General features: G+C 51.1%; 1 protein-coding gene across 1 annotated transcript in view; it reads right to left on the reverse strand.

Annotated features, from left to right (window-relative positions):
* The window catches only part of Tsnare1 (t-SNARE domain containing 1), a 460,462-nt gene that overhangs the window by 321,585 nt on the left and 111,935 nt on the right, over window positions 1-26,942 (reverse strand). The window contains exon 5 of the mRNA XM_013520010.1: window positions 24,343-24,507. Within this exon, the coding sequence (XP_013375464.1) occupies window positions 24,343-24,507 (165 nt within the window). The remainder of the gene's footprint in view (window positions 1-24,342; window positions 24,508-26,942) is intronic.

Here is a 26,942-nt window from a genome sequence, read left to right on the forward strand (position 1 = left end):
ATTTTAAAAAGCAAGTCTCAGAAGAATACAAATATTATGGCATGATTTTTATAAGCTAAAAAGTAAGCAAAACTAAACAGTACATTGTTTAGCAGTAAACACATTTCAGCAACATTGTCTGTATGAAATGTTGTAAATCTATTTAAAACTACATGAAAGCAAAGGAATAGACATCAAATTTAGGGACAAGATTTTACTAGGGGAGACAAATGATGGGGCAGGTGGGACTGCCCAAGAATGTGGGTAGTGGTCACCTCTATTCCTGGGTCAGGAGGATGCCAGCAGAAAGCCACTATGTTGTTCTACTTTATGTCACAAATATTGCTAAAGCCTTCAGTAAATACCCAATGATGTATAGAACAAAATCACACAATGTCAATGCTGAGGCCAGCTGGGGTTTTAACATGCATTACCTTTAATTGCCAGAGTAATAAAGGGTAAACTGCCTGTGAAGGCAGCAGTTAGATTTTTCATAATCCTAATATTCCACTGTGCTAAGATTCTAACATGTAAATTCACGATTCCCTTCAGCCAAAGATACTGCATAAGCACATGGAGTTAAGATTCTGACATCTCAACAGATTTTGTCACTCTCAGATTCCAAAGCCCCCGTCTGAAAGGATCCCAGACAGGTGTGTCTACCTGGTCCCACTGGCCAGCCCCAAAGGGCAAAGTAAAGTCCCCAGAAGAGGCAGGGCTGAGTTTCCCAGGAGAGGCCTTGGTGAGAGCTCCAGGCTGCACTGACAGGCCCGGCCCTCTTTCAAGCTATGCGAAGTCCCACCTCTGGGCAGGGCCAGACAATGTTCTGACCCCCACACCTCCTGTCCATCTGAGGATTCAGGAGCCAATTTCCAACCCTCTGCCATTCCATCCTGGTACTATCTTGGCTTCCTCATTCATTCATTCATTCATTCATTCATTCATTCATTCATTCATCTGTCCTCAGAGGTGGAGCAGACTGGCCTGGTTAGAAGTCAGGTTCTGGGCTTAAGTACAAGTACAGTCCTGGCTCTGCTGCTTGTGAGTGTTATTGTGGGAAGTCCCAGGCCTCTACATGCTTTGCTTTTTATCTTCGGTTTGGAAACTGGAATGATCCTATGTGAGGACACCGGAAATAGATGGCACATGCAGGGGCAACCATCTCAGGCAGAGCTGGCTGCATCTGAGAGGAAGCCTGTGGTTCCCACCTTCCCCGTGGCCAACTGTGCTCTTCTTGGTAGTTTTCTGCCCTGTGAGCACTGCCCAAGTAGCTTCCCAGTGAGTGCGTGGCAATGAGGAATCATAGTCCTCGGGAAAGTGCATCCAGAGGGTGTCTCAGGCTGTGTTCCATCCTGCACTGACCCCTCACATGTCTGTGCCTACCAGCTGCCAGGGCCAGCATGGGCAGTGCCATGCACATGTGGCACTGTCCTCCTTGATAAGTGGTCACTAATTCTGGACCAAGAGTCACCAGAGTTCCAGGGGATGGGGGGCCGAGGGGGCAAAGCTCCTCCAAGGCCAAGGGTCCCCCAGTGCAAGGCAGAAGTGAGGTTGGACAGTTGGTGATGGCTTCCTGCAGGATGTAAGAAGAGTTGGAGTTTCTTCCTGCAAGAAACTCCAACCATGCCCTGGAGGACCGAGCACTGAGTCACAGGCAATGTGAGGGCCACACCCTCACACACTCCCAGTGTTCTTTCTCTCCTCTCCTCTCCCCATCCCCCCAAAGTCACTCATGGACTCTGATCTGTCCCGCACCCAGGCTGGACAAACTGCCCCCTGGACACCTACGATAGTTCCCAGTTCCACCGTAGGCCCAGCCTGGACCACTGCAGAGATAGAGAGCAGGTTCCTGGCACTGCAGAATACCTTATGGCCCTGTTCACAGGACACATGTCTCAGTCAGGCCCTAGGAGCAGGACTGAGTGAGGGGCCTGAGAATTGGGGGACGGTGGGCAGCGTTCTCAGAAGTCTTCAGGAAAGAAACAGGGCTGGGAAGTACTATGTGCTTGAGAAGCATCTTTCCTCAGCCTGACCCACAAGAGGCACCAGGTCATTCCCTACTTTGAGGCACGGAGGTCAGCCCTATACTCCTGTGTCTGACATTGCCCATGGGCTTCTGCTAGCCAAGGTCATTCACAGGGTAAGGGGCCCCTGAGCCCAGGCTCCCATTCCCCCACTGCCTAGGACCACGATGGCGAGCCATTTAAAGCTCTTAATGATACAAACAGCCTGCTGCAGCATGCACGCCATAAGTTCAACGCCACTGGGCTAGGACTTCTCTCTCAGCTTGGACTTCATCAGTTAGGGCCAAAGCAGGAGATATCAACTCTCCAAAACACCATGATGGAGAAATGACAGCTGATTCTTCTTGATCTGGAGGGACAAGCAAGTGTAGAGAAAAGCTGCAGAGTGCAAGGCCCATACCATGACACTGCAAGCAGGTGTACACAAACAGCTCCAGGCAGCAACAGTGCTCCCAATGAGGGTGTGTGCACCTGTCCATCTCTGGGTGGTGCTGGCCACCACTTCTGCCTTCTGAGGTGCCAGCCTGGTCCTGGGCACCTGGCTGGTGAGAGCTGTGGCTTTTCCTTCCTAAGGGACTCTGGCAAGACTGGCTCCTCTGACTACAGAGCACGCACTTTGTGAGAGGGTTGGTTTGATGTCTGGGCAGTTTGTTTGGTTTAATTTTGTTGTTTTCCCTTTCTGCTGTCAAGAGGTAAACAGCCACTGCATCACCCTACTGCGCAGACCTGGATGAATAATGCACTGGCAGGGTGGGAGGGGAAATGATTCACTGCCTGGATGAATGATCACCCCAAATCATTTAACAACTCTGGGCCTCTGGGCCTTTCTTCATCTATAAATGACGCTGGAGACCCTGCCTCGCCCTGAGGCTTCCCTGAGGCTTGAGGTGGTATGGGTAGTGACAATACTTGGGAGAAGCAGCATTAGGCCCTTTGACAGGGACTGGTGGGTTTCACTTCCTGCTCCCAAACCCAGTAGAGGGGGCAAGGAAAGGTCAACAACAGATGTCAGGCAGCAAGTAAGCAACACTACCAGGTTTCGACCAGACACTAAGCTTTGTTGCTTCTTGGAGGCCTTGCCCAGACAGTATCACAGGGACTGCCACTCACCTGCCGTCCTCCCTCCTCTGGGCAGCAGTGACCAGGCCATAGCAGTGACCACAACACCCCGTCTCCACCTGGCTCCTCTGTGTCTGGGGAAGATCACCTAACCTCCCTCCTCCATTTCTTCTGTAAAATGGGCATCTACCTGCCTACCTCAAGAGACAGTTGTGAGTCAGTAAGGACATATCTGTTCTCCCTCAGACCCTAACCAGGAGTGGCAACACACAAAGCCACAGATCAGAGCATAAGCCCAGCCTCCGTCCTATCCCTGGCCCCAACCCCACGTCCTCAAGGGTGGTATCTGAGCCACTACACAGACAAGCATTTCAGATCATAGAGCCCACTCTTGGGGATGCACTGAGGAGGGCACTGGGTGGGCCATCTAGCTCAGGCAAGAACTGGACTTAATATGGAGTAGAAAGAGCACTAATATTGCCCAGGGTGGGCATCTGCCCCACCAGCACTAGGGTGCAAAGGCTCCCCTAATGTGGTACAAGGAACAGCGGCAGTGACAGCGGGAATCACAAAAGTGGGGGCAGTGGAGACCACTTCCTGAGTGACACGCAGTGGGAACAGCATGCACATACCTCACTGGCCCCATCATCCCAGGGCAATGCCCAGTGCAGGGAAGTCATGGCCAGCGCTTGGGCACAACTTGCCGGGCTGGAGGGACCAGTACTGTGCTTGGCCCAGTAGCCTCCCTGGCACTGTGGTCTCCTCTGTGATCTGTGCCTCAGGAGGCACTGCAGCATCATGAGTGACCTCCCTGGGTCTCCACCTCTTCTTCTCTAAGTGGCAATGACAATGGTGCCACCCCGCTCTCTCCTGAGGCCCAGGGGAATGGTGTCACCTGTTGCCGAGGTGGGGGGCAGACTACTGCTGTCATGGACTTCAGGCTGCAGGACAGGGATTATGAAGGCACTCAGGCTTCCCCCTCTTGGCTGTCCCCACCACCTGTCTCCAGACCCCTCCGGACTTGAGACTGGACAGAGACAGCGTGGCCAAGTGCAGATGCCCTGCCTTTTCCAGAAGACAGAAATCAATTCCATGCAGAGATTCCTGGCTTTTCATTTAGAGAGCTATAGAACTCTGTGCTTCCCTTTCACCTTTGCTCTTGCAGAAAGCACCAGAGAGATACCCACTCTGGCCCAGGAGCCTGCCAGGCACAGTCTGGCAGTGTACTGAGGCTTTTTAATGAGACCAATCCATATCTGTTTGCAGCAGGCAGGGCATGGGTTAGCTGAGCTTGTCTGTGTTTTCCAGGCACCAAAGCCTGCAGCGGGCTTCTCCAGTGCCCTAAGGGGCTGGGCTTCCTGGCAAGAAGGCTTTCCCCTCCTCCAACCTCCCAGCTGCCTCCTGCTACACCTGAAGCAGCCATCAGTCTATCACCCGGAGTACCACACCCAGCGGGCATCCACAAACAGCAACACACTTCCAGATGGCTCTGGCCCCCCTTTACCCAGCAAGCTGGGGTGGGGACTGCTGTTGGATACCTTTCTGCACCTTTGCACATCCTCCTCTGAGCTTCCCCTTCCATCCACCAGCCTTCCAGAAAAATATCCTTTCCTTCTCCGACTTCCTAGCTTCCTATGAAGTACTGAGGTCTACGAGGAACATGTGGCCTCAGGGAGATCTAGATTTGAATTCTGGCCATGCCACCAGTCAGCTGCAGCACTAGGATAAGTCCTAGCCTCTCTCTTAAGTCATTCTCACACTACTCAAATGGGTGTAATACAAGCAACTGCACAGAGCACAGGCTGGGTGAGAATGCAGAAGGGACAGAAAGCCTCCGGTAGGGTGGTGCCATGCCCTAGCAGCTCCTGGTGCTGGAGCACTGTATCACATGCCCTCCACTGCCCAGCCCTGATCCAAGGGAATCTCAGAAGGCCATACTGGCCCCTTTGGTGGGTTTCGGACACACCCCTTGAGCTTAGTCCTGTGCTAACTGCTAGCATGGTATAGAAAGTTAGCCCATGCCCACCTAGAGGATCTTGAAACCAGTTGGGGAGGCAGGTCGGAAGCATCACCAAATGTGAACAGAGAAGCTCATAGAGTTCTCCAGTGGCTGCTTCAGGGTAGTGAGACAAGCTGGAATCCTGACCCCATCTAGGAAGGGCTTTCATAAGATATGAGCATCAAAAAGACAGATACAGCTTATCTATCTCTGTTCACCCAGTGCTTTGTACAATACCTATTATATAGGGCTTACTACCATCACCATAATCCCCGACACCACCACCATCACTTTCATCAGCAGCGTAATTACCAACGCCATAATCATTATCACCATCACCACTGTCACCATCACCATCATCACCATCACCACCACTCCATCATTACCATCACCACAACCATCACCATTACTCCCACTACCATCACTGTAACCACAACCATCACCTCACCATCATCATTACTACCACCACAGCCACACTAGCACTACTATTATTAGCATTATAATCTTTACCACCAACACCAACACCAACACCAATACCAACACCTTCCCTGTCAACAGCTCATGCTCAGTGTTTTATATATGAAGCATTAATAGTATTATATTTTACAAAAGAGGAAAGCACAGCAATTAAACAGTGTGCTCAAAGTCACTCACAACTCGTTACTGGCCAAGGTGGGATTAAAACCCAGTCCTGTCTTACTCTAGGAACAGTTCTCATTTATTAAATAAACAGTGTTGCAGCTCCTACACAGCACACTTATCCAGGGTTACTTCCAAGGTCTTTTCTGTTGCTCTGGGCCACAGGTATTCTAGGGAAAACAGGTTCATTTGCATACAATTTGCATACAGCTGCAGAAAATGAACCAGATTCCCCACCATTTCAAAACTGCATTGTTTCTGCCTTGAAAGGGAGCTTCCCACACACACATACCCATCCCCCCATCATCCTCTACACAGTCGCCCTGCCTGGGATGGTGTCCCTACATCACCTCTCTGTAGGAGGCAATTTCAGTCCCCCACTTCAGAGGTGACCTTGGACAGGAACCTCCTTTCTCTGGGTCCAGCCTCCCCACCTACAGCAGTGTTTACTAGAAATCATGCAAACATGGGGTAGGAGGAAGCAAGAAGAGTCTGAGGAGCACCACTCAGTGGGCAGAGCTGTCTACAAGCCTGAGGTATCCTAGACAGCTGGTCCCAAGAGCCTGAGTACCTGGGCTGAGAAGGCGGCCAGAAGCTGCCTCTTGGAGCTGCCAGGCATCCGCCTTGCTCTGCCCAGCCCACACAGCCTCTGGGAGTTCTGTCCCCCTAGGTCTCCACTTTCAGGGAGGTGACCTGATCCTCCCACCTCCCCTCTCTGGGAGGCCTTTCCAAATTATCTAGGCCACAGTGATTTATCCTCTATCCTCTGGCTCACAGTGCTGGCATCTGTGTAGCCACTCTGTGGCAGCTTCTAATCAGCCTTAAGGACAGCCCCGAGCCCAGTCCATAAAGCAAGACTGTCACAGCAAGCCACTCACAGTGCCACCACTCCCCATCTCACCCTGGTTGCCAGAGCCAAAGCAAGCAACCATTTGCTTAGACAGCACAGCAGGGAGGATACAGGTGAGGGTCAGCAGGCCGGGTTCCCACCAGCTCCAAGCCAAGGCCCACCTCTTTGAGCAGAAGTTCCTTCAGGGACCAAGGCAGGTGACTGAGCAACGGGAAGGGGGTGGGGGGACACTGCACTTACCACACATCCCTTTCAGTCTTGGGTCCTAGCTACCTGCAAATGTTAGAAGTTTTACGTCATTACCTCCGAGTCCCCAGACCTCACCCAGCTCAGAGCCCAGGAGACCTCAGACACAGAGCACAGCATAGAGTCGGGGTGTTCCATGGCGGTCACAGGCCCAGCACACTTGACACCTGGCCCTGCTCACACCTCAACCCTAGGGACAACACAGCCTCCTACACCACCAAAAATCCCATGCTGCAGCCATGCTAGGGTGATGGAGCCCCACCCAGTCATGGGAACTGAACCAAGGAGCAGCCAGCCTAGAACCCAGTCTGCCTTAGTCCAGAGATGCTCCTAAGTAGCCAAGGGTACTCTGAGATGAGGTAGTAAGACTGAGTTCAGGAGCAGGGTTTATCGCATGCTCTGTCTGAATTTAGGGCCCCGGAGCAATAGAGGGACAGCTCTGCCACAGTCTCTTTCCCTGCATTGAAAGCCTGGTATTTATTAAACATGGGAAGATTGATTTAGATCTGTGCCTGAGGTTATTGTTCTGCTCCATATTCTCTCATAGGAGGACTGGTCAAGTGGACACTGTTGGGGACCTCTATAATCAGGAAAGGGCACAGTCTGGGGCCCCAAGGCTAAGGGGACTGAGTTCAGACAGGGACACCTCCCTGCCCCCCACAAGCTGTCCTTTATAGCGCCTGAAAACACAATTCACATTTACATTTCTCAGCAGTCTGGGGAGAGAATCTATAACAATCTGATCAAGAAAATGAGATTCTCTAGTGTTCCCTATACCAAGGGACATCACGCACAGCTCAGGCCTCAGTAAAATCCAATCGCTGTTTATTTAACCTGCTTGGCCTCCAAATTAAAAGGCAGCTGCCTCCCACCCAACATATATCCACCTCCCCCAGACATGTTCCCACATGGTTTGCAGCCCCATGCCCAGCTTCTGGCCCTTTTTCAAGGATCCTGCCAGCATCCTGCCTGGGCTATGGCCACTCATGGCACTCAGCATTAAAATGTAGAGTTCCTAAGAATATCATTACCAGACTCTGGGAGGAGCCTTGGTTCCATGCCTTCCCCTGGGGCACCACTGGTGAATCACAGCAAACCATGCAGGTTTTGGGAAAGGACTTGGCCTTCAGGAACGTGGGGCAACTGGATCAAGACTGTACACATTTTCACATTCAGATCCTGTCAGGACAGTTGCCCTCCATGCAGAGGCCCAAGCACTTCACCACCCATGTTCCACACTGCCTCTATTCAAGCATGGCTTCCACACAGGCTCCTTCTCCCCATGTCTCTCCCTGACCCTTCCAAGTGCAGCTAAAGGCCGTCCCTATCTCTAGGAGGCCTCCCCTGAATCCTAGAAGCCAACGGAAGGCTCCCTCCTTAGGCCTGTACAGCCCTGGACAAGTGCCAGACACCTGGAGGCACCAAAAAAACAGTAGGTCCAGACCCCTAACTTTATAGAGAAGAAAATGGACAAAGTTATAATGACTATAGGACAACTTGTTCAGAGCCTGAGAGGGACAGAAGCTCAGGAGCCTAGAGAGAAGGAGGGAAGAAAAGAAGAGACAGAGAAAAGGGAAACACTTGTAAAGTGTTCTGTAAGTCCAAGGGCCATGCCCTGGAGAGTATAATGGAAGTCTGGCCCATTCTTCTCTCTCCCTCTGCCTCCTGTCTGCCATGAGGTGAGCCATTATATCGTACCACAAACTCCCCACTATGTTCTGTCTCACATGAGCCTAGAAGCAACAGAGCTAAGTGACCATGAACTGAAACCTCCAAAACTGGGAGCTGAAATAAGACTTCCTTCTTAAGTTGTTTATTTCAGATATTTTGTCTCAGGGGCAAAAAAAGCTACCATAGAACACTGGCACCAGGAATGGAGCCACTGCTGCAACATACCTGAGGATGTGGCTCAGAAGCCTTTGGAATTGGTTTGCAGAGGAGTTTGGAAAGGTTTGGAGGTTCTGGTTGGAGAAGCAGTCCTAGAATGCTATAAGCAGAGCTTGATGAGTGCTTCTGATGGGTTCTCAGAAGACCAGAATGCTGATAGGAATGTGGGCAGTAAAGATTGTGTTCATGAGGTTTCAGATGGGAACAAAGACTCTACTGGGAATTGGACTGGAAGCCATTTGTATTATATTCTGTAAAAAAAAAAAAAAAAAAAAAAAAAAAAAGAAAGAAAGAAAGAAAGAAAGAAAGAAAGAAAGAAAGAAAGAAAGGGCTGCCTGGCAAGTGCAACATCGTGAGTTTGATTCCCAGTACAGGAAAAAAAAAAAAAAAAAAAAAAAAAAAACCTTTCTACATTTTGTCCATGCCCTAAGACTTTGTGGGAGACTGAATTTAATGCTGATGAACTAATTAATCTGGCAGAGGAAATCTCAAGGCAGCACAGCATTCAGGCTGTGGCATGGACATTATTGGCTGCTTTTAGCCAGATTTACAGTAAGAATGGGACATAAAAAACAGAGCAGAAAGAGTTGAAAAGCTTACAGTTTGGCTAGGAAAAAAGCTCATGTGAAGTTGAGCCCAATGAAGGTAGTTGCTGAAGAGATTTGCACCATTAAAAAGAAGTCAAATACTTTGTACTGGAACAATACAGTCAATTGTCCCAATAGGATAATAGGAAAGATGCCAGACCTCACCCATTGCAGGCTTATGAGTATAAAATTGCCAACTCATTTGACTTGTGTTTGAGAACAGAGAGCTGAGGGACCCTGCTCACACAAGCCCTAGTAGGGAATTGGTTTCCTGGGATTCATTTCCTCATGCCCAGACATCCAAGCATTTAGAGGTCACTGCAGCCATGGTCCAAAGGGGCCTGGTTATTGCTGCCACTGGTGGCAGTCCTTAGCATAGTTGTCCACGTGATGCTTTTGCAAGGATACAGAATGTTAAATTTGTCAGGTGAGGGAGGCTTCCACCTGAATTCTATAGGAGGGAGGCAGTATGTGGCAAGGTCAGAATCCCTGTGGGAAACATTTGATAGGATCATGTATGAAGCTATGAGAGTGAAGCTGAAGCTACTGTGGAAACTCTAGGAAGTTAGAGATGTCAGAAATGCAGACTACCAGCCAAGAAAAGATGCAGGAAGCAAGCAGAGCCAGCCCAAGACAGAAGTTATGGGTGCTGCAACCAGCAAGGCTGTAGGAGTGGGGCTTCCCAAGCCCTTTGGAGCTCACATCACATCCCTATGTGCTCTGGATTTCACATATGATGCGACAGGATTTAATGTTTTCCCTCCTGGGTTTCAGTCTTACTTTGGTCCTTGAGCAGTTCCCACCCTTCTTGAGTATTCCCCTCCCTTGTTCTGATAATTAAATAAATATGGGCTGCCCAGAGAAGATCTTGGTCTTATCCCCCAGAGAATCTCAAATTCTCTGGGGGATTCACATTCCTGGGTAGAGACCTTCCTGGAGTTAACGTAGCTGTCTTAAATTAACATAATGCCTTACTTGGAGAAGTCCTTGAGCAGGTCCCACCCTTCTTGAGTATTCCCCTCCCTTGTTCTGATAACTAAATAAATATGGGCTGCCCAGAGAAGATCTTGGTCTTAGCCCCCAGAGAATCTCAAATTCTGTGAGAGGGTTTTGATCCTCCTGGAGCCCTGAAATCATACCATTTGTCTCTCATTTGTCTTCACCATCCACTTGTTTGGGAGATTGTGGACTCAATTAGTCTGCAATAACTAAGCAATAATATTAACCAAATATGTAGTTATATGAAATTTTATCACACAAGTGAGAGGATTTTGATCCTCCTTCATGTTTTCCTATTTTACTCTTTTGGAATGGAAATGTTTACCTTGTGCCATTATGCTAGAATTATGTAACTTGTTTGCTTGTTTATTGGTTTTGTACTTTTACTTATGAGGTACACAGCTAAGAGTTTGCCTTGAGTCTCAGAGGAGACTTTTAACTCTGACTTTTCAGTACGATGAAATTAAGACTATAGGAAATCTTGGAGATAATCTAAGGCACTTTGCATTGCAAGAAGGGCATAAACCTTTGAAAGCCAAGGATGTAGAAATACCCCAGATTCATGTGCTGAAGACTTGGTTCCCAAGTGGTAGCACATTGGGAGCTGATGGAAATTTTAGGAGTTGGGTCCCAGGTAGAGTAAGTAGAACACTGGAGGCATGCACTTGAAGGCTGTAATGGGTCCCTTATTCCTTCTCTTCTCTTTCTCTCTGCCTCTTGTCTGCTACAGTATGAGCAGCTTTGCTCCACCACATGATCCCCATCATGATGCTCTGCTTCACCATAGCCACAGAAGCAATGAAACCAGCTGACCATGGACTAAAACCTCTGAAACTATGAGCAAAAATAAATGCTTCCCCATTTAAATTGTTCACCCCAGGTATTTTGTCAGTTTTGAAGAGCTGACCAACACAAAATGTTCTTTTTTACCTGTACTCTGGCAATCCTTGACTTTTAATGGGCTCTTGTAAGCTACCTGCATTAATTTTTTTATTGGACAGTTCTTGCCTTTTAGAAAAGCTTGCTTTTTATTCATCCTATATTGTTCTTCTATACTGTTTCTCTATTTTGTTTTGTTACTTTTTACCCTCTCCATTTCTTAATTCAGTGAGGATTTTTGTTTATATTTTTATTCCATTTTTACTAGTTGGAAGCATACACTAATGCTATTCTCTTATAAGCTATCTTTGCCTTCATGTTTTATTCTGATTTCTTTTCTACTCCGTATATGTAGGTGATGGAGATCATTATGAAGCAGCTCTGGGCAGGACTTAAATTAACCAATTGACTTTCCATATTTACTCGTGAGTCTGTCCAAAGCCTAGGCCCCTTGTTTGGAGATGGATATCAGACTCATAGTAAGTGAAACTCTGTGAATCACCTACTGAGGCCTGTAATGGTAGGTGAAGCTGTGAAGCCTCAAAGGATAAGACAAGGTCACAGCTAAGGACACCTGGATCCACCTTCAACTAAATGAAGACTGTAGCCTTGGGTATCACATTCCTGGGTAGAGACCTTCCTGGAGTTAACGTAGCTGTCTTAAATTAACATAATGCCTTACTTGGAGAAGTCCTTGAGCAGGTCCCACCCTTCTTGAGTATTCCCCTCCCTTGTTCTGATAACTAAATAAATATGGGCTGCCCAGAGAAGATCTTGGTCTTAGCCCCCAGAGAATCTCAAATTCTGTGAGAGGGTTTTGATCCTCCTGGAGCCCTGAAATCATACCATTTGTCTCTCATTTGTCTTCACCATCCACTTGTTTGGGAGATTGTGGACTCAATTAGTCTGCAATAACTAAGCAATAATATTAACCAAATATGTAGTTATATGAAATTTTATCACACAAGGAGATTCATATAACCACCACAATCAAGACACAAAACTGTCCCACCACGAGAACATCCCTGTGCATTCTTACAGTCAGTCCACCCCTCCCCACTTCACCTTACTTATAATTCTACCATTGTCCAATTGTTGTTCTGTCCTTTCTAAAAATGTAACCCCACAAATTAGACATTCTAGTCATTATGAACATTTTTTTCTTAATGGGTACTGAATTTACTCACCTATTTGCAGGTCTCTTGGTCACTCTTTTGCATCACAGATCCTCTTTCTTGGATTAGCTCCTCCATCCAGAAAGCCATTCTTTAGACAGTCCTTTGTGAAAGTCTTTTAGCAGTAAATCCTTGCAGCTCTCTTTATGAAATGTTTGCATTTCACCTTTGTTGTTGAAGAAAATTTCAATGGTTGAAGAATTACAAATCATCAGTGACTTTCTCTCAGTGTTTTCACAGAAATCACTTTCCGGGCTTGTATTATTGATGATGTAAAGCAAGCTTTGAGAAAGATAGCATCCTTTTCCTTCTCTCCCATTCCCCATGGAGTTCCAGTTTCCTCAGGATATGTCCAGATGCATGTCTCTCCTGTGATTCTCGCCAGCTTCATGTTTCATGTGTGCAGTCATAGACTCACATTAGGAGTATGCTGGATTTCTGATTACTCTCTACATCTTTTCATCTCTGCCATAGTTTGTATATCTTCCATCTCTACAATATTTCAATTTCCTTAGACATCCTCCCATTGGGTCCTTCTTACTTATGTCTAATGTGCTGCTTAAGTCATTAAGTCTGTCTATATAATGTGCTGCTTAAGTCATTAAGTCTGTCTATATATTGACTATGGTTAGTGTCCTCCCAAGGCCCATGTGCTAGAAGCTTGGTCACAGTGTGGCGCTATGTGAGGTGGTGGAACATAAAGGAGGTGAGGACTAGAGGAAAGCCCTCAGGTTACTGGGAGTGTGTCCTAAAAAGGTACTCCAGGACCCTAGTCTCTTCTTCTTTCTTGCCTGAAGAGAGAGGTTTGCTCTGACACATGCTTCTGCTATGATGTGCAGCCTCACTAGAGGCCCTAAGTCAAGGGGCCCCTTAATCATAAATTGGAAACTCCAAAACCAAAACAACTCCTTTTTCTTTGTAAGTTAATTGCATCAGGCATTTTGTTATAGTGACAGAAAGCTGACTAATATACCCATTCATCAAGTTCCTTATTTGTAAAGGCCATATTGCATCTTTCCAGATGTGCCTGATTACTTCTGATCATCTCTTAGTGCCCATTTTTGTGATTCATGTTTTTATTTTTAAAAATATTTCATAAAAAATGTGTTATGTGTCTGATCAATTCCAATGGCTGAACTCCTTTGGGACTAACATTATTGTTTTGTGATTTTGGCTATTGATGGTTCTTTCTCCAAGTTTCACTCAATGGCTAATCCATCAGCGATTCCTGATGAGTTTCACACAATTCTCATTCTGTGGGTATACCTCTCCTGGGATACTGGGCCTCACAGACATGCCTGCCTTTAATCTCATGGCATCTGCTTCTCTCTGCTTCCTACTCCAGCACTCTGGTTGGGGGAGACAGAGTGGGGGATAAGAGCTTGGCTACCTTGCGTACACCTTGTAAGCCTACAAACACTTGCAAACGTGTTCTTTCCACAGTGAACTGTTCTTTAATGGAGTGTTCTTCAGATCTGCCTAATTTCCTACTTTCCTGAGGATCTGCAAAGGTGGGGGCCCTGGTCTTGCTCACTTGGAGTCAGACAGATGATACACACTGGAAATGCCCTCATTGGCAGGGCAGCACCATGTGGAGAAATGGCATAGACCTGGCCTCCAGAAAGCTGGTTCCAGCCCACCTACAGAAATCCCCCAACCTGGACATCACTCTGCCAGTCTACCACCACTCTAGGTGTCACTGTTGACCAAACAGGCCAACTGGCAAGGTGGCCTGGGCTCTCCCAGATCTGAGAGAAATAATCCAGCTCACCATGGCATGTCTTCTGAAACACACTGTAGAGGCTCTGCAGCCAGGCTCCTTTATAGGAGCACAAGGACATCACCTCTGTGGTCACTGAAGCCTCTGTGTGTCTCAGGTCAGGATTTTGTCTCTCTTTTCCCCCATTAAGCCCTCTTGTAGCACATGGTACTGCTGGCCTGGCCACTCCTTGTTCCTAGAACCTCCCAAGCTTCTACATAGGCGCTCCCCTCCTTCAGGTGCCTGTCTCTGCTCCCAGATGGGAGCCCTCTGAGCCCTGCCCACAGCCTCTGCCCTCTCAGGTCAGTCCCAAGGGTCTCTGACACTGTGGACCTTCAGTCAGTTCCCTATTGGGCAAATCTCCCAAGTGGGGTCAGATACTCACCTGGCATCCCAATGCGGCCCCCCGGGTCCACACTCCAGGACTGTCACACTGATCCCACCACCCTCTTAGCAACTTGCCCTGTTCTCCAGTTTCTTCACCCTCCTGGGAGACAGAATGCATGAAGTGCAGACTGTGAGGTGGGCTGCCCCCCCGCCACGAGCTTGCCCAGTACACTCTTCCCTCAAAAACATAAATCTAATGGCTTTAAGTCAGCCAATATCCTTGGCCTTCTCAGAGTGCCAACAGCTCCAGGCCTGGGGCAGCACACCTACACCCCTGGCTCTGCTCCCACCATTAGCACTGCATAGAGAGGCCAGGCATTTGCTCTCCTCAGTACTGCCTACTGCTCTGTACCTATCTGCCCTCCCAGCCTTGCCTGCTCTCAGTAGCTGGATGAGCTTGGCAAGAGGGCAAACATTTCACAGGGCCATGAGGGAATACAGACCAGGGCCGCCTGTTCTGCTCTGAACTCAGTCCTACTTCTCAGCCACAAAGCACACATGGCAGAGCCATCTTCCCCAGCTTGCCCTTGATCTTCTCTCTACCAAGGGGCTTTTAAGGACCACCCCCTCAACCCCACACCATGGTACTAGGAATTGAACTCTCAGCCTTCACACTAAGCTAAATCCCTAGACTTTTCTTAAATTTTGAGACAGACTTGCTAAGTTACAGTTACCCAGACTGGGCTCAAACTTCTGATCTTTAGACCTCACCCTCTCAGAGTGCTAAGATTACAGGCAGAAAGCACCGTGCCCTACTTGGTTTTAAGGATTCTACTGCAATTTCCCTTCTTCAGAGAAGCATCCTCAACCCACTAGAGTACCTTGTATCCAACTTATAACCATCTCTTTTTTTAACCCTCTTTTTTCTTTGAATGAAGAGGAATTGTGTGGGACTGCACATAAAATACATAATACAGTATAGTTAATGTATATAAGTAACAAAATTTTCTCTTTTAATACTTTTATTAGAACATTTTTTAAATGGAGAAAAAGGTAGGTCACAGGTTAGACAGCTGTTCCAGGCTCCAAGGGTCCCAGCTTTGTTGACTTCCCAAATTTGGCAGAGAGCTGGGTATCTAGCCCACCACCAGGCTACTTCCTTTTAGTTACAAAATCTCCACTGGGGGCTAAAAACATAAGGATATTTCCCAGCTTCTATTGTAAGTTAATTGTGGGCAGCTAACTTCCTGCCAGTTGAGATGAGAATCAAGCAGAGACACCCTCCAAGGGAGTGAGCATGCTGCTGCCCTTTCCTCCTCTGCCTCCTGCTACCTGGAACATGAGTGTGATGGTAAGAGTCCTAACAGCATCTCAGACCATGAGAAACACAGTGGAGGAGGGAGATGAAGCCATCTGAGTCTCTGGGGCCATAGAGCCATCCTGCCAACCATGACTGTCAATCTCCAGGCTTCTTTTATACAAAAGCCGTCATGCCTATTTTCTCTGAGACAAATTTCTCTGGGTTTTCTGTCAAACGCAGTTAAACTGAGTTTTGACTTTTGCCAAATATGTACTGACTTGCTTAGTATGCACTCTCTGTGAGCTCTGGGAGAAGAGGCCTTTCATCTGCTCTAGTCACTTCTGTGCCCTGAGCACCTGGCACAGGGCCCACGCAAGAGGATGTTCCCCAAGATACGACATGATGGCCCAAGGTCAGGGCTCAAGGTCAAGGCTCAGTGTGTGATCATGACTGGGTTTCAGTATGGGATTAGGGCGAAGGCTCAGTGTGTAACTGTGGTTAAGACACAGTGTGGGATCAGGATCAAGGCTCAGCCTGGAATTAGTATACAGCTGGGTCTAGCATGAGCTTCTAACACAAGTAAGTGTTCACTGTTACAAGCAAGGTAAACGCCACCACGATAGGTGTGTTCAGTGCACAAAACCCAGAATGAAGATTCACAAAGGCTTTGCAGAGGCACTGGCATGGACACTGACCCATTTCAGGATGCAAGGCTGGCCTTCCTGAGGAAAGCCATCTAAGGGGACACAATGCAGAACAAACAGTGTCACCTGTGTCCAGTGCAGGATGCACTGGAGATATCCAGGCCATACTACAGAGGCAGCTGAATGTAGGGCCACAGGGCTGGGTTCCTACACAGACACAATTACTGACACCTTGCCTGCCCCATGAATCACAAAACAAGGAGAAGACTCCTCCCACTTGTCTCAGGAACACTGTCTCAGGACTCCTCCCACTTGTCTGAGGAACACAGCCAGGCTTTGGAGTGGCTGGCTGGGGCAGCACCCCAAGAATGCTGGGACTAGATGCTGCCTGTTCAGGCCAGCTCTTCACCTGCTGCTTCTTCTACAGGGTCAGTTGGATGCCCAGGTACCCACACCCGGCTCCTACCTGCCCTCTCCTGCTGGCTCCTAAAGGTCACTCAAACTGTGACAACAGACCATGCCTGCTAGGTAGGGACAGGAAATTGTGTCACCCATGTAGGAAACTCTCAGTCAAAGGAAGTGATGGGTAGGAAGGATCTGAGGCCAAGGAGGTATTCAGGATGCCCCACAGGAGGCTGAAGGCAGAGGCAAGGCCACCAGAGCAAGGGAGGCCCAGTGCAGTTACCAGTCATCGCTACCATCGCCAGCAGCACCACTTTTTATGCTTGTATTTTGCACTTATGTTAAAAAAAAAGAAACTTTTGCAAGAAAAATCAACAGGTACAAAGTAGCATCCCATCCATACCAAGTAATATGGATCCATATATATTTGCATATTTATAACATCAATATAAAATTGGAGGGAAATAACTCCAGACTCATAGACACAGCTCCCTTGGGCCAGGGTCAAGAAAGATACAGGGTCCCAGGCTCTCTAAGTATAGACACTAAGAGAGATAGGAGCCATGCCACCTCACACTTGGGCCTCTTAGGGAGCCAGCTGAGCAACCGTTTACAGGGACCCAAGGGCCAATTGTCCACCTCCCATGACTTCCCACCTGGCAGGCAGGTGTCCTGCGAGACTCCACATTACTAGCTCCACGCGACAAGAGTGGGGGATGCCAGGGTGAAGCCTGGCTCAAACATCCTTCTGGCTCCTCCAATGGTACTGCTCTTGAGTCGACCTTGGCTTCATCCCTGCAGGTCACTACACTCACAGGAAGGCTAGGGATGGTAGGGCACCTCAGGAAGATGTCCTATATGAACCTTCCATCCTCTGGAACCTGAGTATTCCTCGCTCCCTGGAGGTCTACTGCTTTGCTAATTTTCCCTGCCCAGCACATAGCAAGGGCTGGAAGCCTTGCCCTGCCCTTGTTCAGGCAGCAAAGATGACACAAGGTGAAGGAGTCTGCTGACTGAGCAGCAGCCCAACACAACCATCACCATCACAACACCTTTGCAGGTTCACCTACCTGCCATCTAGTCACTTGTCCCTCCTCAACCCACCCAGTAGTCCATTTATCTACCCACATTCTGTCTGTCCACTTGTCTACATATACCTTTCCTTGAGTCTCCAATTCTACTCATCCATCTGCCCACCCTCTTGTTTATCAAATCATTCAGGCAGCCTCCATCCATCCATCCATTCATCCATCCATCCATCCACCCATCCATCTATCCATCCATCCATCCCTTTTCTTCTATCTCCTTCTTTCCATTTATCTACTCACCCACCAACCAATTATCCTTATACTTACCAAAACCTGTCTGTGCTTCCACACACATATCTATTTACCATCTCTCTGTGCTTCTGTCCTCCCCCACTCCCTTCCTTTTCTTTCACCCATCTACTCACCCGTCTTCCCACTCAAGCCTTCCATCCACCCAGCTATTTGCTCATCCACTTGTCCCCTAGGCATGATCCATCTGTGCATTACTCCAAAGGGATGTCTGAGGAGGAAGAGGGGCCAAACTTCCCCAGGAATGCAGGAAGAGCCCTGCTCATGAAATCCTGCAGACTTAGGTCCCAAACCAGCTCTGCTTGGTCTCCATAGCTGTGTGACTTTAGAAAGAGACTTCCTTGAGTCTCCAATTCCTAATATGTAAATAAAAGGCCCTTAAGGCTGGGGTCTCTCTGGGTGTGGAGGACACTTTAGCATGTATATGAAGGGCCCCAAATTGGTCGGGGCGGGGACCAGTGTCCTCCAAGAGGACACTGGTGGTGACTTCTGGCAGGCTATTTCCCTCATTGAACACCATTCCCCATCTATAGGGTGTGGCAGTTCCTGTTTTGCAACAAAAATAAGATGATGACAGTGTCAACCCAGAGCTGGCCACATGTCTCCTGGGAACATAGCAGGCAAGGTTCATGGGGATATGGGAGGCCCAGGTGCTGTAATTACTGCTTTCTCCTCCTCCTCCTCCTTTTTGCCATCAAATCCATCCTTCTGACCAGGTGATCCCAGGTGCTCAGAAAAGGACAGCCTCCTGCCACATATAGGCACTGAGCTTTTCTGCTGCATCAGCCTTGCTCGACCATGGTACCCTCTACCTTGATACCCAAGAGGCTCTGGCCAGCCTCAGGGAGGCCCAGATGGGTATCCAGCTGCTCTCCACACACCAGAAGGTGGGGCATCAAGGGCTGGCCGGAAGGAGCCCTGAGTGGGCATCAGAAACCCAGCCTGCTTCTGCCCACTGTAGAGGAGCCTTAGCATGGGCTCCCACACAGGAGCTCACCAGCTCTCAGGAGAGGCCACCTTTGGCCACCCTGACCTTGCCTTTGACAGCCACTGACAAAACAAATGGAGGCCAGCATGGTCTTGACTCCATGTCAGAGCCATGCTTGCTGGCTGTCTGCCTGTACCCGCAGCTACCCACCTAGCACAAGGGTCAGCCCTCACCTAGGCCTGAGGGCAGTGAGCCAGAGGCAGCCTGGTGGGCACTGCTCCTTCCCACTGTGCTGTCCCTTCTCTCAGAGTGTGGAGAGCTTCTTCCACCTACCCCAAGGCAACTGAGGACACTTTCTAAGCACAAAACTGATTTCCCAAAGTCCCCCAGGGGAACGAGGGCCTTGCAGCCATCTCTATGCCATTACAGCCCCACATAACTGTCCACACCGGAGCTGGTCTGTAGTTCCTCCTCTGGCCTTGCCATCTGTGCCTTGTGGCCTCTCCCAGGAAGTACACCCACCCAAGCTGCCTCGGGGCCTCTCTGAACACCCATGGTACCCTACCACCCTCAGCCCACTGGAATGGATGTCTACCTGGCCTGGCTCAGGGACACAGGCTTCTCAAGGGACAAACTGCTTGGTCAAGGCCAGCATAGAGCACAGTCCACACACAGTGGGTGTGACCACAAGGGGACAACACTACTGGGTCTTCTCTCTGCTGGACTCAGTCCCCAAGCCAGCCAGTGTCCTGTCAGGCTCCTCATAGTGACTGAAGATCAGCAAAAATCTCAAAGGGGTTCTCAAGTCTCCTCTGAGTCCCCTTCACACAGGTCTGCTCTCCCTCCCTAAAACTCACCTACTTCTCTGAGCGCAGGGAACCCATCCCCAACCTAAGAGCAGGCGCAGAGCTGTACGGCGACATGGGAGGCAGCAGGAAGCCCACTGAGCCCTGGTGCAAGGGCAGAGCCTGGCGGAACTGGCCAACCCTCCAAGACAAATGGCCCCCAGGGCATCACTGGGGCAGCACAGCCAGAGTGGGCCATAGTGCACTTGTCTCCTCAGACACATAGCCAAGTCACTCCTTTGTGGGGAGACCTGCCCTCTGCCCTGTTCCCTGCCAGCCAGCCTCCTCTGTGCCAGCTGGGGAAACCTCGCTGCCTGTCTCATAGCCCCAGTGGGTAAGGAACCCAAGAGAGAAGGTAGCATGGAGTCCAGAGAAGACTGGACAAGGTGCCAATCACCACACACAGGCACCACGCAGACCTTAGTGCAGGCCCCTCTCTTCCCCTCCCCACCCAGACTTGAGCCAGTGGCCAGGCTCAGAAAAGACCCCATGGGCATGCCTTTCTGCCTGGCCTCCCAGAGAGGTGAAGGACAAAGGGAAAAAGGATATTGGGCCGGGCATTCTCGCCCTCACAGGACCTGGTGCCCATCAGGAGCTCTCTGGCTGCCTCCACATCTGCAATCAAGACAACAGCAGGCAATTGGAGTGGAGATGCACTGTGTGCCCAGAGGCCACCCCTGAAGCAGCCCTAGGGGAACCCCAGCCCAGGTGGCTGAGGAAACAGGCAACCTACTTGTCTCTACTCCCATGGGGTTCCTGAGGTCACTCCCACGACGGCTTTGAGGGAGGTCCAGTCTCTAGAGGGACAGAGGGCACACAGATGGGGCTCTAGGAGCCGCCTGAGGTTCTCCCTTGTGTGGCTATGGTCAGTCAGGACAGCAGGGCGGAGGGCCTGGGTGTGCTCCTCAGTGAGGGGCCTTCTCCAAATCTTCCACCCGCAGTGCCCACCAAGGCCCAAGCCAGCCTCTGGAGGCCGAAACTGGAGACAGAGAGGCTGTCCCAACTGTGGGGCACTACTTCCCACGACCAGCACCACCTCCAGGCCCGCAGGATTCCCTCTGAGGGGAGCTGCTCTCTACCCTGCCAGGTGGGACTCCTGCTCTGATCAGGGTAATGTGGCCCCATCTCTAGACCCCAGGATGGAAAGCCACAAATCCTGCCTTTGAGCAGTGCTCAGGGCTTGCACAGACCCATGGAACCTTGGTCACTCACGTTGCTCCACTTTACCCAGCCAGTGGGGCCCAACCGCTATATCCCGGAGGGAGGCCAGCCCCCTTACAGCAAGTGCCCGTGGGGAGGGGAAGGAGTGGTGATGGTCTCAGCCCTGCTGGGGGTACAGCAATGTTCCTCTACTCATGAGAACAGAGGGCTAGTGGCACCCCCTCAGAGTTGTGTCACATTGAGGCCAGCCAGAGCAGTAGAGAGAAGGATGGGACTTGAGATTCATATGCCCACAGCCTGGGGTTGACAGAGTGGGGGAGAGAGGCCTGCCCACTGCTGTGTACCCTACAGACCCGTGACAGCAGACCTGCCATATACCTATCATGGAGAGAGGTGGCACAGATGACTGTGGGTGCATGTCACCACACGAAGGCTGTGGCCGCCTAGGTCAGCATAGGCAGCACTGGGGAGCCCACACTCCCTAACCCAGTCCTTGCTTGGCCTTAATCCACATACAGGCTAGACCAGTGGTGGGGAACCTATGGCATGCATGCCGCAGAGGGCTGCTTGTATCACTGAAAGCTCTAAAAGGTTTGCCACCACGGGCCTAGATCGTAGCCCAGACCCTACCCCTGGACTTGGACAAAGCCTGATGCTGGTCTACACCAAGTCCTGACCCTGGGAATACCTCTGAGTCCCAATTCTGCCCCTTTCACACTCCCTAGAGGTGTGGCCCCTGGCCAAGGCCCACCCTTAGCAAGGTGGAATCCAGGCTCCCAGTGCTTTGGGCACAGGCTGCAGGTCATGTGCAGGTCATGGGTGACCTCAGCTGGCCACAGTGCCCTCCAAATTCACACACAATCCTGCAGCGAGGATATCAGACAACCAGAGAGTCCAGCTTTTCAACCAGCACCCACTTTAGCCTTGAGGACTGCCTGGTAGGCATGCACTGTCCTGCCAGCAGGAGAAGGGGTGTCCTTGGAGCTGTATAGAGAGGAAACCAGGTGGCACTCTGTCAGCTTGTCATCCTGGGCCAGTGCCCCTCCCCTGTCTGTAAATTCTAGGTCTGTGGAGTCAGCCTGCACATCCACAGCCCTGGGCACACCCTTGTGTCCTGGCACAGGGGAGCTGACATGGGAGTTGCCTACAAGGGCCTCCGAAACACCCATGGCAGTGTTAGCTCCCAAGGATCAAAGAACATTGCCTGCCCCAGATACAGGCCAAGCAGGAGCCACCCCACAGGAAGTGTGTCTCTCAGCAGCCTCAGCACACAGGGATCACCAGAGAAACCCAGTGAATGGCCAACTGGCTGTCTTTACCCCCAGGAGGGACTCACATAGGTACCCTGATGGAGGAAGGTGAGCCTAGGCTGAGGGCCCTGGGGCTGGAGCAGATCCACCAGGGTCAAGGAAGCATGGGCCAGCCTCACTCTAGGGCAAATAACTATGGGTAGCACTCCCATGTTCTGCTACCCCTCTGGCAGGATATTTGCAGGAAAGGCTCAGAAATACAAGCCACACCAGTGCCATCCTTCACCATCCTGTCAGCCCCATACTACGTTCCCATCCTCACTTGAGGCCCCTAAACCAGGCTGCCTCATCCCAGAACCCCAAGTGAAGGGCCTTGCTCTGATGATAGGCCATAGCAAAGTCCCTGGACTTCAGGCCTGACTACCAAGACCTACAAGTCCTCCTCTTACCCTGGCCTGACCGCTAGATCAGTACACAGGCCAAGGTCAGTGCCCAGGTGAGTCCTGTACCCATATGTCCTGGCCACAGGCACCATGGTAGAAATGGAGCAGTTATAGTGCCAGGGCTCCAAGTTCTACCAAGACATCCACTTGTCCATATGGGACCCTCATGAGGGAGCTGGCCCTACTCCTAGGGTTTTACCCAGTACCTTTCCTGTAGCTTTTGGGGAGAAGTTCAGCTTGGCTTTGAGGCCAAGGAGTAAGGAGGAGAGAAGCCTAAGAGAAGGAGGCAGTGTCAGGTATCTCAGCCAGCACCATACAAGGGTTGAGGCACTTCAGACTGCAGCAGATACCCAGCCAAAAATAGAACTTTGGGCAAAGGTGGTTCCTCTGTGGGCCTACAGAGGACAGCAAGTCTTGGAGGCTGTGGACTGCAAGAGTATGCCTAGGAAGGGCCTGCAGAGGGTATGGTTACCCTGCTCCCACCAAGTCCAGATAGATGTTGGGGTGGGGCAGTGGGAGGTGCTGGGCCTGGATGTTTCCCTGGCTCTGTCCAAATTCCACAGTGGTGATGATCAATCTGCAGGTCACTCCTTGTACCAAGCCATGGAGAAGACCAGCTCTGTGGTCTTGCCTTCTGATACAGCTATACCCCACGCTCTCTCTGTTCTAGGGCTAGGTCCAGAGGAAGAGAGAAGGGAAGTCCTCCTCCCTCCCAGACACAGTCATATCTTCATCCAGACTGCTGCCCTACCTGGGAAAGTGGTCCTCACCCTGCTGGGACTTGCTGGTGGTTAAGGCCTCCGACAGCTGTTCCCTGAGCTCTGTGTCATAAGTGTGCTCATAAGAGGGGTGAATGGACAAGATGGCCAGGCCGAGGCTGGGACAGGACAGGCTTCCTGGCCACACTTCAGCAGCTGGCAAACAACAGAAGTCAGGATGTGTCTTGGCAAGGGCCCTACCCTGCTCATCTCAGGACTCTGAATCTAGCAGCCTCTGCCCTTATCTCTGTACCTCGCCCAGTTGTAAGGTCAGAATTCCTAGGCCCTGCAAGCTGTACTTTCAACATTACAGTTCTCAGGCCTCCACAGTGACATGGATGTGGGATCCCAGCATCCTATCTAGAGAGGACAGGGGCATCCCAGTGCTGTACTCTGGGCATGCTTGTTGTGGCTGCCTTGATGGGACCTCTGAGCCCCTCAAGTCTAAACAACCAGTGCCAATGCTATGGAATCGGCACTGGCCTCCAGGATTCAGCTCTTATGACCAACACAAGGGTCCATAGGGATCTGGAGGTCCTCTGGCTGCACTGTACCATGGCTGGCAACCCCAGAAGGACCCTAAGCTCAATGGCAAGATGAACCTGGCTTTGAACCCTGACTTCTTCTCTCCAAAGACAGGCCCTTCCTGGGTCCCAGCCTCAGTTTCCTCATCTAGAAGCAGAGAGGGCTCAGGAGGGTAATGAGCTGTCTTCATAGGCCCCTCACCCTGTCTTGGAGTTTCACTCTTGGGGGGCCATATACTGAAAGCCAGCCAGCACAGGGGGCTTGGGTGGCCAATGCACTGGCTCTCCTGGGTCCTGGGCAGGGAAGGCATAGGAGGCACACTGTGAGGAGGGCCACTTACCTGGCAGGGGCTCAGCTGCCTGGCCCTCATCTTGGAGGGGGTGAGATGGAAAGGTCTCGGCTACCATGCACTCCACAGGTGTGACGATGAAGGCAGGGGCCAGGCTCTCCACCAGCTTCTTGCACACAGTGTCCTGCACGTTCCTCCACTTGTGTTTGAGGTCACCTAGGTCACAACAGCAGTAGCCAGTGTGTTCACAGGCTGCAGGATGTGGCTCCACATGTGGTGCTTGTGGGAAGACATGGCCCATTGTGCTCCAAATAGCATAAGCAGTGGTGAGCCAACCTCTACAAGAGCACTCTGTCTCCTGGGGGCTGAAGTTGGGCTTTCCTGTCTTGGTGTGAGAGTGGTCCCCCGGCCACAGGGATGTGGAGCCTGCCCCATACCCTACAGCAGGCCCACCTCCACCAGCTCAGGGCTGGAGCTCTGTGGGCATGTGGCTTCCTAATGCTGGATCCTGGAGAGACACCAGAAAGTACGTGAGGAACCAAGTGCACAGGCCCATGGCCCTGGTCCTCACAGGTCCCCACATCAGTGCTCTTACCACAAGTGGCCCATAGGTACTCCCTGGGGGTCCTAAGGTCATGACCACCCTTGGAGTTCCTGCTGGCCTGCCTGCTAGGTGCCACCCCTGCCAGTGTGCACGTCAGTCCGGGCTTGTCCTTCCCTTTCCTGCAGGACATCCTGCCCATCAGGAGATGGCCCAGGTCAGTCCATCATGGGGACTGAGAGGCATGTGGGGTGGAAAAGTTATTGGGCACACTACACATCCCAGCCTTGACTGCCAGCCCAATGTTTGCAGTCCTCACGGTCGAAGCAGATGGTAAGCCCGCAGGCAGGAGGATGAGGAGACAGGGCAAGTCCTGGGGAAGGGGCCACGATAGGGGATGAGGAAGCCAAGGAAGCACTATGTGGGGCTATGAAGCAGGCAGCTAGGAGCCTCCCCTTCAGAGCGTGGGTAGGCGGGATGAGACACAGCTGCCTCCATCAGGCTCCTGGCACAGGTCTCCCCTACCTGGGGGGCAGAGCCCCAGAGAAGGATGCCAGCTGACTGCTTGGTTCATGACACTCGGCCCTCAGAGCTAAAGGTGGGTGGTCATTGCCAGAAACAGACCCAAACGAGGCACGGTGTGGCCAGGACAGATGAGAAGCAAGTGGGTAGGTGGAGGCCTCTGGGCCCTGGGTGCTGACTCTACTGGCTAAGGGCTCTGCACATCCAAAGCCAGCCTGCTTGTCCTCTGCTGTGCATCCCAGGGCCCAATGCAGCGAGCCATGAGGTCTTGCCCTGCTAGCTCAGCCAGCACTTGGGACTCTCATGGTGCATAGGGATGGGCCATGTGCCACTGAGTCCCTCAAAGCTTGCCTATACACCCTGCCCTACAGCAGGCCAGGGGCAGCACAGACAGGGCCTCCGAGGGGCCACACTGGGTAGATGGCCCCAGTGCTTCTGGTGTTCCCTGGGCTCTGAGCCAGGCAGGAGGCTGCAGCATGTGCAGTCAGAACTAGAGTCAGCCCTCATAGAAAGCAGCACTCAGTGGCTGCTTCACTTTTAAATTGTATGGACTTAACTGGTAGGCAGGGTTCCAACAAAAGCAAGAAGGTTTTAAAAACATCTTTCTCCTCGTTGACAAAATGTGGAGGGCCATTTCTTGGGACCAGAGCTTCTGGGCATCAGGGAAAGATGAGGGGAAGCCCTCTTAGGAAGCGCACAGATGACCTACTGACAGGTGGAGGCAGGGCTGGGCCTGCCCCTTCTCCACAGTCCTCACAACGGGTGACCAAGGCACACCAGGTCTGACCAGGGCTGGAGAACTGGCGGCCTTGGGCCGGGCTTACCGGTTACTCTGGCTTGTGTCCCACTGCTGAGGAAGGTCCCTCTCTCACAGTGGGTGAGGACACTGCAACATGAACCTCAGCCTCCCTGCTCCACACGCATCAGATGCCTTGTCCCAACTGCTCACTGCCCAGCTCAGCCATGCCCTCAGACAGACCAGGTAGGGCTGCCTGGGTCCATTCCACCACGCCCAGGTCCTCACTGGCCTTTCCTGCCAGGAGCCCCACACCAAGGGACAGACTGCCTGGGCTCTCAGCCTCCCTGGGCTCTCAGCCTCCCCATACTTAGTTCCAAAGAACAGAGTGGCCTGGAGACAAGGCCATCCAGGTGTCCAGTTTCTCTGGAGCTAGGGGACAGTTTGGGATACTGTGCCTTGGCCAGGCCTACAGGGACCCACTCCCTGCCCCATGCCTGTTTCTAAAGCGTACAGGGTAGCTTGAGGCCCACAGCTTTGGGTGGCAGAAGCAGAGAGGCAAGGGGCCTTGCCTCCAAATCCCCAATGCTGTAGCTGCATCTGCCCCCACGCAGGTAAGTCTTCTCTCTGGAGAGTTCCTAGGCAGGTATAAGGCCTGGGCTTGAGCCTGAGGAGGGAAGGAGGGGAGCACTGGCCAGGCCCAGATCCCACCTTGGGCCTCACTCATCTCTACCCACACCTAGTGCATGGGGATGGTCTGAGGGTGGGGCAGGAACCCACTGGTGACATCTTGCTCTGACACCATGGAGGCTAAGTCTTTGATGATGTGATTCACATTCTCAAGTCACTCTG

This window comes from Chinchilla lanigera, unplaced genomic scaffold (assembly GCF_000276665.1).
Source record: "Chinchilla lanigera isolate Chin_1 unplaced genomic scaffold, ChiLan1.0 scaffold00053, whole genome shotgun sequence".
Classification (NCBI taxonomy): Eukaryota; Metazoa; Chordata; class Mammalia; order Rodentia; family Chinchillidae; genus Chinchilla; species Chinchilla lanigera.